This window comes from Carcharodon carcharias, chromosome 8 (assembly GCF_017639515.1).
Source record: "Carcharodon carcharias isolate sCarCar2 chromosome 8, sCarCar2.pri, whole genome shotgun sequence".
NCBI lineage: Eukaryota > Metazoa > Chordata > Chondrichthyes > Lamniformes > Lamnidae > Carcharodon > Carcharodon carcharias.
In genome coordinates this window covers 120496022-120511161 of record NC_054474.1, presented here as the reverse complement: position 1 = coordinate 120511161, position 15140 = coordinate 120496022, and the positions used below count along the sequence as shown (strand labels likewise).

At 42.9% G+C, this 15140-nt stretch overlaps 1 protein-coding gene across 1 annotated transcript in view; it reads left to right on the top strand.

Moving 5' to 3' along the window:
* grin1a (glutamate receptor, ionotropic, N-methyl D-aspartate 1a) overlaps positions 1–15140 on the top strand; it is a 400833-nt gene that overhangs the window by 228665 nt on the left and 157028 nt on the right. The window contains exon 6 of the mRNA XM_041194434.1: positions 3960–4081. Within this exon, the coding sequence (XP_041050368.1) occupies positions 3960–4081 (122 nt within the window). The remainder of the gene's footprint in view (positions 1–3959; positions 4082–15140) is intronic.

The following is a 15140-nucleotide window of genomic DNA, read 5'->3' as shown; positions in this document are numbered from 1 at the left end:
TGTTGACAGAAGGTTGTATTGATGAAGGGATGCGTTGATAGAGAGGTGTGTTGATGGAAGGATATGTTGTGGGAAGTATGTGTTGATGGGAGGATGTGTTGTTCAAAGGATGTGTTGATCGAAGGATGTTTTGATGGAAGAATGTGTTTAATGATGCATGTGTTGATTGGAGCATGTGTTATTGGATGGATATGTTGTTGGAAGGATTTGTTGATGGAGGGATGTGTTGTTGAAGGGTGCTTTGATAGAGGGATGTGTTTTGGAAGGATATGTTGAGGGAAGGATGTCTTGAAGGAAGGATGTGTTGATAGAGGGATTTGTTGATGGAGGAATGGATTGATGGGAGGATCTGATGATGGAAGAATGGAATGATGGAAGGATGTGTTGATGGAAGGATTTGTTGTTGGAGGGATGTTTTGATGTTATGATGTGTTAATAGAGGGATGTGTTGATAAAGGGATGGATTGACGAATGGATGTATTGGTGGAGGGATGTGTTGATAGAAGAATGATTTGATGGAAGGTTGCGTTGATGGAGGGATGTGTTGATGGTAGGAAGTGTTGATAGATGTATTTGTTGATGGTAGAATTGATTGATGGAAGGCTGTGTTGATGGAAGCATGTGTCAATAGAGGAATGTGTTGATGGAAGGAGGTGTTGATGGGAAGACATGTTAATGGGAGGATGTGATGATGCAAGGATGGAATGATAGAAGTATGATATGATAGAAGGATGTGTTGATGGAAGGATGTGTTGATGTTAGGATGTGTTGATAATGGGATCTGTTGATGTAAGGTTGAACTGATGGAATGATGTGTTGATTGTAGTACGTGTAGATAGAGGAATGTGTTAATGGTAGGATGGATTAAAGGAAGGATCGATTGATGGAAGAATGGATTGATGGAAGGATGTGTTGAAGGAAGAAGATGTTGATGGAGGTATATGTTGATGGACGGATATGTTGATGGAAGGATGTGTTGATGGAGGTACGTGTTCATGGATGGTTGTGTTGATGGAGTAATGTTTTGATAGAGGGATGTGTTGATGGAAGTATATGTTGAGGGAAGGATGTGTTGACGGATGGATGTGCTGTTCAAAGGATGTGTTGATGGAATGATTTGTTGATGGAGGGAAGTTATGATGTTAGGATGTGTTCATAGAGGGATGTGTTGATCAGGTGATGCATTGATGGATGGATATATTGGTGAAGGGATGTGTTGATAGAAGAATGAGTTGATGGAAGGATGTGTTGATGGAGGAATGTGTTGTTGGAAGGATGATTTGATGGAAGGATGGAATGATGGAAGTATGATATGATGGAAGGATCTGTTGATGGAAGGATCTGTTGATGAACGTATGTGTTGATAGAGGAATGTGTTGATGGAAGGATAGATTGGTGGAATGATGTGTTGATTGTAGTATGTGTAGACAGAGGGATGTGTTAATGGTAGGATGGATTAACAGAAGGATCGTTTGATGGAAGAATGGATTGATGGAAGGATGTGTTGACGGAAGAAGGTGTTGATGGAGGGATGTGTTGATGGAAGGGTGTGTTGATGGGAGGACTGATTGATGTAAGATTGGATTGATAATGGATGTGTTGATGGAATGTTGTGTTGATAGACATATGTGTTGATGGGAGGATATGTTGATGGACGGATATGTTGATGGAAGGATTTGTTGGTGGAGGGATGTGTTGATGGAGTGATGTGTTGATAGGAGGATATGTTGAGGGAAGGATGTGTTGATGGAAGGATGTGCTGTTCAAGGGATGTGTTGATGGAAGGACTGATTGATGTAAGATTGGATTGATGGTGGATGTGTTGATGGAATGAGGTGTTGATAGGAGTACGTATTGATGGGAGGATATGTTGATGGACGGATATGTTGATGGAAGGATGTGTTGATGGAGGTGCGTGGTCATGGAAGGATGTGTTGATGGAGGGATGTTTTGATAGAGCGATGTGTTGATGGAATGATATGTTGAGGGAAAGATGTGTTGACGGATGGATGTGCTGCTCAAAGGATGTGTTGATGGAAGGATTTCTTGATGGAGGGAGGTTTTGATGTAAGGATGTGTTCATAGAGGGATGTGTTGATAAAGGGATGTGTTGACGGATGGATGTATTGGTGGAGGGATGTGTTGATAGAAGAATGATTTGATGGAAGGATGTGTTGATGGAGGGATGTGTTGATGGAAGGAAGTGTTGATAGATGGATGTGTTGATGGAAGAATTGATTGATGGAAGGCTGCGTTGATGGAAGGATGTGTTGATAGATGGATGTGTCGATGGAAGGAAGGATTGATGGAAGGATTTGTTGATTGAGGGATATGTTTATCAAGGAATGGATTGATGGAGGTATGTGTTGATCGAATAATGTGTTGATGGATGGAAGTGTTGATGGAAGGACTTGTTGATGGAAGGATGTGTTGATGGAAGGAGGTGTTGATAGGGGGATGTGTTGATGAAAGGATGTGTTGATAGTAGGATTTGTTGATCGTAGGATGGATTGATGGAAGTATCGATTGATGGCAGGATGGATTGATGGAAGGATGTGTTGATGGAAAGATATTTTGATGGAGGGATATGTTGACGGAAGAATGTATTGATTGAGGGATGTGTTAATGGAAGGATGGATTGATGGATGGATGTTTTGATGGAAGGATGTTTTGATTGAAAGATGTGTTGATGGAAGGATGTGTTGATAGAAGAATGTGATGATAGAGAGATATGTTGATCGAGGGATGTCTTGATTGAAGAACATTTTGATGGAGGTTTGTGTTGATGGAAGACTGTGTTGATAGAGGAATGTGTTTAAAGTGGGATGTGTTGATTGAAGGTTGTGTTGATAGAGGAGTAGGTTGATGGAAGGATGTGTTGTTAGAAGGATGTTTTGATGTTAGGATGTGTTAGATGATGAGGGATGAGAGAAAGCTTGTGTGAAGCATAAACACCAGCACAGCTCTGCCAGGCTGAATGGCCTGTTTCTGAGGTCTAAATACTTTGTCATACCTTCCTTGTGTGAATGGGGATTCCTGGGAGTTTGCCTCCAGCTTGTCCCTCTAGCCTTGACTGTTTGCTGCTTCCTCCAGCTCCTGCTCTTCCTCCTCCTGGAAGGATCCCTGATAAAGAAACTTCTGCAAGGCCAGACTTTCAATCATTCAGAACCAGCAGCAACAACTGTGAGCAGGGTCATATCATTGAAAATGATGCACAACCTGCTGCTTAAACGCTGCCTCCAAAAACTCTTTAAATGTTTACCTGAAAGTGGCTAATCGTCCCTTGTGATAGCATTTGAAGGGGATGTCTCAGGGCTTGCCCCACCCACTGTTGGCAGTTGAGAGTAGAAGGTGTCATTAGTCAGGCTACATCCATGTTCATTCCACCTGTTGACTACCTTCTGCGCTGCTGGGAGGGGAAGGATTTGGCCAGCACAGCTCCTCAGTTTTGCCTCGGCAGCTCTGTTTGTTGTTGCTCCTGTTGATCTTACTTTTCTTCCTCCACTGATGTCCTGGAGTTAAATTACTGTAAGTAATGCCTTGATAAAATTAGTTGCATTGTCGGGGACCCCTGATGATTTCTAAACATTCTACAAGCCACTTGGGGCTATTTAAAATGGTTTATATAGTAATAAAACCAAAATGCAGGACAAGAAAAATATCTGAAAAATCTTCCAAGTATTTTAGCTGAGAGCAGCTGATGACCCTTTTTAAATAGTACTGAAACTAGCCTACTCCGGACTTGTATCACTCACATTCTGTGGAAGAATCCAGAACTAGTGATATCAACACAGGCGGGGATGAATATGATGAAGCATTATTCCTTGTGTTTTGACATTGGAGAAACCAAATGTACCCATCAACACTCCAGTGCCCAGAAGCAATGGGTACACAACGGTAGATCAGAGACTGATAAGTTCCTCATCAAACCTTAATGTGTTGCTCTTCATCCTTCTTAGTGAAGATGATGCTGTAACAATGTACAAGACTGCAACACTCCTGAATATGACGGGGCCTGGCTATGTTTGGCTTGTCGGAGAGAGAGAGATATCTGGCAGGGCCATGCAACATGTTCCAGAAGGTACGGTGTCAAACTCCTGAGCAGCATTTCAAACAACCTACAAGGCAATTCTGAACTCTGGGTTCTTTAGTGTTTCCTCATCTTCCTCAACAGCTTAATAATGCAACATCCAAACATTGTCATTGGATTTCTGAACCACAAAGCTCTTTGACTGTTCAACCTACCCCTTACTGTAACACTCTGATATAACCCACACCCCTCATTGTCACACTCTGATATATCCCACACTCCTTAATGTAACACTCTGATATATCCCATATCCCTCACTGTAACAGTCAGCTATATACCTCACCCCTCACTGTAACACTCTGATATATCCCACACCCCTCACTGTAATAGACAGATATATCCCTCACCCCTAACTGTAACACTCTGATATATCCCACACCCCGAACTGTATCAGTCAGATATATCCCTCACACCTCAATGTAACACTCTGATATATCCCACATCCCTCACTGTAACACCCTAATATACCTCACACCTCTCACTGTAACACTGATATACCCCAAACCATTCACTGTAACACGTCTATTTACCCTACAACCCAACTTTAACACTCTAATATATCCCACATGCCTCAGTATAACACTTTCATGTACCTCACACCTCTCACTGGAACACTCCGATATACACTACAATCCTCACTGTAACAACCTGATATATCCCACACCGCTCACTGTAACACTCTGATATATTTCACACCAACTTACTGTAACACTCTGATATACCCCATACCCCTCACTGAAACAGTCAGATAAATACCTCATACCTCACTGTAACACTCTGATATACCCACGCCCCTCATTATAACACTCTGATATACCCCACATCCCTCACTGTAACACTCTAATATATCCCGCACCCCTCACCGTAACACTCTGATATACTACATACCCTCATTGTAACACTCTGATATATCCCACACCCCTCATTGTAACACTGATGTACCCAAACCCCTCACCGTAACTCTCTGATATACCTACACTCCTTAACGTAACACTCTGATATATCCCACACCCCTCACTGTAACACTCTGATATATCCCACACCCCTCAGTATAACACTTTCATGTACCCTACACCTCTCACTGGAACACTCCGATATACACTACAATCCTCACTGTAACAACCTGATATATCCCACACTGCTCACTGTAACACTCTGATATATTTCACACCACTTACTGTAACACTCTGATATACCCCACACCCCTCAATGTAATAGTCAGATATATCAATCAGCCCTAACTGTAACACTCTGATATATCCCACACCCAACACTGAAACAGTCAGATAAATACCTCACACTTCACTGTAACACTCTAATATATCCCGCACCCCTCACCATAACACTCTGATATATGACATACCCTCATTGTAACACTCTGATATATCCCACACCCCTCGCTGTAACACTGATGTACCCAAACCACTCACTGTAACACTCTGATGTCCCCACACCCATCACTGTAACACTCTGATATACCCACATTCCTTACTGTAACACTCTGATATATCCCACACCGCTCACTGTAACCGACAGATATATCCCTCACCCCTAATGCTAACATTCTGATATATCCCACACCCGTAACTACATCATTCAGATATATCCCTCACACCTCAATGTAACACTATGATATATCCCACATCCCTCACTGTAACACCCTAATATACCTCACACCTCTCACTGTAACACTGATATACCCCAAACCATTCACTGTAACACGTATATTTACCCTACAACCCAACTTTAACACTCTAATATATCCCACGAGCCTCAGTATAACACTTTCATGTACCTAACACCTCTCACCGGAACACTCCAATATACACTACAATCCTCACTGTAACAACCTGATATATCCTACACCGCTCACTGTAACACTCTGATATATTTCACACCACTTACTGTAACACTCTGATATAACCCACACCCCTCACTGTAATAGTCAGATATATTCATCAGCCCTAACTTTAACACTATGATATATCCCACACCCCTCACTGAAACAGTCAGATAACTACCTCACACCTCACTGTAACACTCTGATATACCCCACACCCCTCACTGGAACACACTGATATACCCAGACCACTCACTGTAACACTCTGATGTACACACATCCCTCACTGTAACACTCTGATGTACCCACATCTCTCATTGTAACTCTCTGATATACTCCACACCCCTCACTGTAACTCTCTTATATATCCCACACCCCTCACTGTAAGACACTGATATACCCACACACCTCATTGTAACACTGTGATGTACCCACATCCCTCACTGTAACACACTGATGTACCCACATCTCTCAATGTAACACTCTGATATATCCCACACCCCTCTCTGTAACACTGATGTATCCAAACCCCTTCACTGTAACAATCTGATATATACCACACCCCTCACTGTAACACTCTGATGTACCCACATCCCTCACTGCAACACTCTGATATATCCCCACCCCTTTCTGTAAAACTCTGATATATCCCATGCTTCTAACTGTAACATTCTGATATACACAACACGTCTCGCTGTAACACTCTGATATATCCCATAACCCTCACTGTAACACGCTGATGGACCCACACCTCTCACTGTAAAGCTCTGATATATCCCACACCTCTTTCTGTAAAACTCTGATATATCCCATGCTCCTAACTGTAACATTCTGATATACCCCACACCCTTCAATGTTGCACTCTGATATATTTCACACCACTCACTTTAACACTCTGATATACTTCTCACCACTTACTGTAACATACCCAACATCTTCACTGTAACACTCCGATATGCACCACAACCCTCACTGTAACACTAATATATCCCGAATCTTTCACTGTAACACTCTGATATAACCCACATCCCTCACTGTAACTATCTAACATACCACACACCCCTCACTGTAACACTCTAATATATCCCACATCCCTCACAGTAGCGCTCTGATATACCCCACATCCCTCATTGTAACAATCTAATATGCCCCACACACCTCACTGTAACACTCAGATGCCCTACATGCCCTCATTGTAACACTCTGATGTACCCACATCTCCCACTGTAACACTCTGATATATTCCACATCCCTCACTGTAACACACTGATATACAAACACCCCTCACTGTAACACGCTGATGTACCCACATCTCTCACTGTAACACTAATATATCCCGAATCTTTCACTGTAACACTCTGATATAACCCACATCCCTCACTGTAACTATCTAACATACCACACACCCCTCACTGTAACACTCTAATATATCCCACATCCCTCACAGTAGCGCTCTGATATACCCCACATCCCTCATTGTAACAATCTAAAATGCCCCACACACCTCACTGTAACACTCAGATGCCCTACATGCCCTCATTGTAACACTCTGATGTACCCACATCTCCCACTGTAACACTCTGATATATTCCACATCCCTCACTGTAACACACTGATATACAAACACCCCTCACTGTAACACGCTGATGTACCCACATCTCTCACTGTAACACTCTGACATATCCCACACCCCTCACTGTAACACTGATGTTCCCAAACCCCTGACTGTAACACTCTGATGTACCCACATCCCTCACTGTAGCACTCTGATATACCCACACCTCTCACTGTAACACTCTGATATATCTCACACCTCTCACTGTAACACTGATGTACACAAACCCCTCACTGTAACACTCTGATGTACCCACATCCCTCACTGTAACACTCTGATATCTCACACACCTCACTGTAACACTCTGATATAACCCACACGCTCACTGTAACATACTGATATATACCCCACCCCTTTCTGTAAAACTCTGATATATCCCACGCTTCTAACTATAACATTCTGATATGCTCCACACTTCTCACTGTAACACACTGATATACCCACATCCCTCACTGTAACACTTTGATATATATATCCCAGAATCCTCACTGGAACACTCTGATATATCCCACACCTGCAGTATAACGTATTGATATATTCCCCACCCCTTTCTGTAAAACTCTGATATTTCCCATGCTTCTAACTGTAACATTCTGATATACCGCACACCCCTCACTGTAACACGCTGCTATGTCCCACACCCCTCATTGTAACACACTGATATACCCACACCTCTCTATGTAACACTTTGATATATCCTGCACCCCTCACGGTAACACTCTGCTATGTCCCATACCCCTCACTGTAACACACTAATGTACCCACATCTTTCACTGTAATACTCATATATATCCCACGCTTCTAACTGTAACATTCTGATATATCCCACACTCCTCACTGTAACACTCTGATATAACCCACACCCCTCACTGTAATAGTCAGATATATTCATCAGCCCTAACTTTAACACTATGATATATCCCACACCCCTCACTGAAACAGTCAGATAACTACCTCACACCTCACTGTAACACTCTGATATACCCCACACCCCTCACTGGAACACACTGATATACCCAGACCACTCACTGTAACACTCTGATGTACACACATCCCTCACTGTAACACTCTGATGTACCCACATCTCTCATTGTAACTCTCTGATATACTCCACACCCCTCACTGTAACTCTCTTATATATCCCACACCCCTCACTGTAAGACACTGATATACCCACACACCTCATTGTAACACTGTGATGTACCCACATCCCTCACTGTAACACACTGATGTACCCACATCTCTCAATGTAACACTCTGATATATCCCACACCCCTCTCTGTAACACTGATGTATCCAAACCCCTTCACTGTAACAATCTGATATATACCACACCCCTCACTGTAACACTCTGATGTACCCACATCCCTCACTGCAACCCTCTGATATATCCCCACCCCTTTCTGTAAAACTCTGATATATCCCATGCTTCTAACTGTAACATTCTGATATACACAACACGTCTCGCTGTAACACTCTGATATATCCCATAACCCTCACTGTAACACGCTGATGGACCCACACCTCTCACTGTAAAGCTCTGATATATCCCACACCTCTTTCTGTAAAACTCTGATATATCCCATGCTCCTAACTGTAACATTCTGATATACCCCACACCCTTCAATGTTGCACTCTGATATATTTCACACCACTCACTTTAACACTCTGATATACTTCTCACCACTTACTGTAACATACCCAACATCTTCACTGTAACACTCCGATATGCACCACAACCCTCACTGTAACACTAATATATCCCGAATCTTTCACTGTAACACTCTGATATAACCCACATCCCTCACTGTAACTATCTAACATACCACACACCCCTCACTGTAACACTCTAATATATCCCACATCCCTCACAGTAGCGCTCTGATATACCCCACATCCCTCATTGTAACAATCTAATATGCCCCACACACCTCACTGTAACACTCAGATGCCCTACATGCCCTCATTGTAACACTCTGATGTACCCACATCTCCCACTGTAACACTCTGATATATTCCACATCCCTCACTGTAACACACTGATATACAAACACCCCTCACTGTAACACGCTGATGTACCCACATCTCTCACTGTAACACTAATATATCCCGAATCTTTCACTGTAACACTCTGATATAACCCACATCCCTCACTGTAACTATCTAACATACCACACACCCCTCACTGTAACACTCTAATATATCCCACATCCCTCACAGTAGCGCTCTGATATACCCCACATCCCTCATTGTAACAATCTAATATGCCCCACACACCTCACTGTAACACTCAGATGCCCTACATGCCCTCATTGTAACACTTTGATGTACCCACATCTCCCACTGTAACACTCTGATATATTCCACATCCCTCACTGTAACACACTGATATACAAACACCCCTCACTGTAACACGCTGATGTACCCACATCTCTCACTGTAACACTCTGACATATCCCACACCCCTCACTGTAACACTGATGTTCCCAAACCCCTGACTGTAACACTCTGATGTACCCACATCCCTCACTGTAGCACTCTGATATACCCACACCTCTCACTGTAACACTCTGATATATCTCACACCTCTCACTGTAACACTGATGTACACAAACCCCTCACTGTAACACTCTGATGTACCCACATCCCTCACTGTAACACTCTGATATCTCACACACCTCACTGTAACACTCTGATATAACCCACACGCTCACTGTAACATACTGATATATACCCCACCCCTTTCTGTAAAACTCTGATATATCCCACGCTTCTAACTATAACATTCTGATATGCTCCACACTTCTCACTGTAACACACTGATATACCCACATCCCTCACTGTAACACTTTGATATATATATCCCAGAATCCTCACTGGAACACTCTGATATATCCCACACCTGCAGTATAACGTATTGATATATTCCCCACCCCTTTCTGTAAAACTCTGATATTTCCCATGCTTCTAACTGTAACATTCTGATATACCGCACACCCCTCACTGTAACACGCTGCTATGTCCCACACCCCTCATTGTAACACACTGATATACCCACACCTCTCTATGTAACACTTTGATATATCCTGCACCCCTCACGGTAACACTCTGCTATGTCCCATACCCCTCACTGTAACACACTAATGTACCCACATCTTTCACTGTAATACTCATATATATCCCACGCTTCTAACTGTAACATTCTGATATATCCCACACTCCTCACTGTAACACTCTGATATAACCCACACCCCTCACTGTAATAGTCAGATATATTCATCAGCCCTAACTTTAACACTATGATATATCCCACACCCCTCACTGAAACAGTCAGATAACTACCTCACACCTCACTGTAACACTCTGATATACCCCACACCCCTCACTGGAACACACTGATATACCCAGACCACTCACTGTAACACTCTGATGTACACACATCCCTCACTGTAACACTCTGATGTACCCACATCTCTCATTGTAACTCTCTGATATACTCCACACCCCTCACTGTAACTCTCTTATATATCCCACACCCCTCACTGTAAGACACTGATATACCCACACACCTCATTGTAACACTGTGATGTACCCACATCCCTCACTGTAACACACTGATGTACCCACATCTCTCAATGTAACACTCTGATATATCCCACACCCCTCTCTGTAACACTGATGTATCCGAACCCCTTCACTGTAACAATCTGATATATACCACACCCCTCACTGTAACACTCTGATGTACCCACATCCCTCACTGCAACACTCTGATATATCCCACCCCTTTCTGTAAAACTCTGATATATCCCATGCTTCTAACTGTAACATTCTGATATACACAACACGTCTCTCTGTAACACTCTGATATATCCCATAACCCTCACTGTAACACGCTGATGGACCCACACCTCTCACTGTAAAGCTCTGATATATCCCACACCTCTTTCTGTAAAACTCTGATATATCCCATGCTCCTAACTGTAACATTCTGATATACCCCACACCCTTCAATGTTGCACTCTGATATATTTCACACCACTCACTTTAACACTCTGATATACTTCTCACCACTTACTGTAACATACCCAACATCTTCACTGTAACACTCCGATATGCACCACAACCCTCACTGTAACACTAATATATCCCGAATCTTTCACTGTAACACTCTGATATAACCCACATCCCTCACTGTAACTATCTAACATACCACACACCCCTCACTGTAACACTCTAATATATCCCACATCCCTCACAGTAGCGCTCTGATATACCCCACATCCCTCATTGTAACAATCTAATATGCCCCACACACCTCACTGTAACACTCAGATGCCCTACATGCCCTCATTGTAACACTCTGATGTACCCACATCTCCCACTGTAACACTCTGATATATTCCACATCCCTCACTGTAACACACTGATATACAAACACCCCTCACTGTAACACGCTGATGTACCCACATCTCTCACTGTAACACTCTGACATATCCCACACCCCTCACTGTAACACTGATGTTCCCAAACCCCTGACTGTAACACTCTGATGTACCCACATCCCTCACTGTAGCACTCTGATATACCCACACCTCTCACTGTAACACTCTGATATATCTCACACCTCTCACTGTAACACTGATGTACACAAACCCCTCACTGTAACACTCTGATGTACCCACATCCCTCACTGTAACACTCTGATATCTCACACACCTCACTGTAACACTCTGATATAACCCACACGCTCACTGTAACATACTGATATATACCCCACCCCTTTCTGTAAAACTCTGATATATCCCACGCTTCTAACTATAACATTCTGATATGCTCCACACTTCTCACTGTAACACACTGATATACCCACATCCCTCACTGTAACACTTTGATATATATATCCCAGAATCCTCACTGGAACACTCTGATATATCCCACACCTGCAGTATAACGTATTGATATATTCCCCACCCCTTTCTGTAAAACTCTGATATTTCCCATGCTTCTAACTGTAACATTCTGATATACCGCACACCCCTCACTGTAACACGCTGCTATGTCCCACACCCCTCATTGTAACACACTGATATACCCACACCTCTCACTGTAACACTTTGATATATCCTGCACCCCTCACGGTAACACTCTGCTATGTCCCATACCCCTCACTGTAACACACTAATGTACCCACATCTTTTACTGTAATACTCATATATATCCCACGCTTCTAACTGTAACATTCTGATATATCCCACACTCCTCACTGTAACACTCTGATATAACCCACACCCCTCACTGTAACACTATGATATATCCCACACCCTCACTGTAATGTATTGATACATTCCCCACCCCTTTCTGTAAAACTCTGATATATCCCACGCTTCTAACTGTAACATTCTGATATGCTCTACACCCCTCACTGTAACACTCTGCTTTGTCCCACACCCCTCACTGTAACACACTGATGAACCCACACCCCTCTCTGTAACACTCTGATATATCCCACACCCCTCACTGTAAGGCTCTGATGTACCCACATCTCTCACTGTAACACTCAGATATATCCCACATCCCTCACTATAACACCGATATACCAAACACCCCTCACTGTGACACATTGATATATCCACACCCCTCACTGTAACACTGATGTACCCACAACCCTCACTGTTACACTGATGTACCCACATCTCTCACTGTAACACTCTGAAATATCCCACACCCCTCACTGTAACACTGATGTACCCAAACCCCTCACTGTAACACTCTGATGTACCCACATTCCTCACTGTAACACTCTGATATACCCACACCTCTCATTGTAACACTCTGATATATCCCACACTCCTCACTGTAACACACTGATATAACCCACATACTCACTATAACGTACTGATATATACCCCACCCCTTTCTGTAAAACTCTAATATATCCCAAACTTCTAACTGCAACATTCTGATATGCCCCACATCCCTCATTGTAACAATCTAATAGGCCCCACACACCACACTGTAACACTCAGATGCCCTACATGCCCTCTTTGTAACACTCTGATGTACGCACATCGCCAACTGTAACACTCTGATATATCCCACACCCCTCACTGTAACACACTGATATACAAACACCCCTCACTGTAACACACTGATGTACCCACATCTCTCACTGTAACACTCTGACATATCTCACACCTCTCACTGTAACACTGATGTATACAAACTCCTCACTGTAACACTCTGATGTACCCACATCCCTCACTGTAACATTCTGATATACCCACACCTCTCATTGTAACACTCTGATATCTCACACACCTCACTGTAACACTCTGATATAACCCACACCCTCACTGTAACGTACTGATATATACCTCACCCCTTTCTGTAAAACTCTGATATTTCCCGTGCTTCTAACTGTAACATTCTGATATGCTCTACACCCCTCACTGTAACACTCTGCTATGTCCCACACCCCTCACTGTAACAGACTGATGAACCCACACCCCTCTCTGTAACACTCTGATATATCCCACACCCCTCATTGTAAGGCTCTGATGTACCCACATCTCTCACTGTAACACTCAGATATATCCCACATCCCTCACTGTAACACTGATATACCAAACACCCCTCACTGTGACACATTGATATACCCACATCCCTCACTGTAACACTCTGATATATCCCAGAACCCTCACTGGAATACTCTGATATATCCCACACCTGCAGTATAACGTATTGATATATTCCCCACCCTTTCTGTAAAACTCTGATATATCACATGCTTCTAACTGTAACATTCTGATATACCCAACACCCCTCACTGTAACACTCAGTTATATCCCACACCCCTCATTGTATCACACTGATATACCCACACCCCTCACTGTAACACTCTCATGAACCCACACCTCTCACTGTAACACTCTGATATATCCCACACCCCTTTCTGTAAAACTCTGATATATCCCACGCTTCTAACTGTAACATTCTGATGTACCCCACACCCCTCACTGTTGCACTCTGATATATTTCACACCACTCGCTGTAACACTGATATATTTCAGACCAATTACTGTAACACTCTATTATACCCCATACCCTCATTGTATCATTCTGATATACCCCACACCACTCACGGTAACAATCTAGTATATCCCACATCCCTCACTGTAACACTCTAATATATCACACACCCCTCACTGTAACACTCTGATATACCCCACACCCTTCACCGTAACACTCTGATATATCCCACCTCCTCACTGTAACTCTCTGATATATCCCACACCCCTTTCCGTAAAACTCTGATATATCCCATGCTTCTAACTATAACATTCTGATATACCCCATACACCTCACTGTTGCACTCTGATGCATTTCACAGCACTCACTGTAACACTGATATATTTCACACCACTTACTGTATGACTCTATTATACCCCACACCCTCATTGTAACATTCTGATATACCCCACACCACTCACTGTAACAATCTAGTATATCCCACGCCCCTCACTGTAACACACTAATATATCCCACACCACTCACTGTAACACTCTGATATAACCCACACCCTCATTGTAACA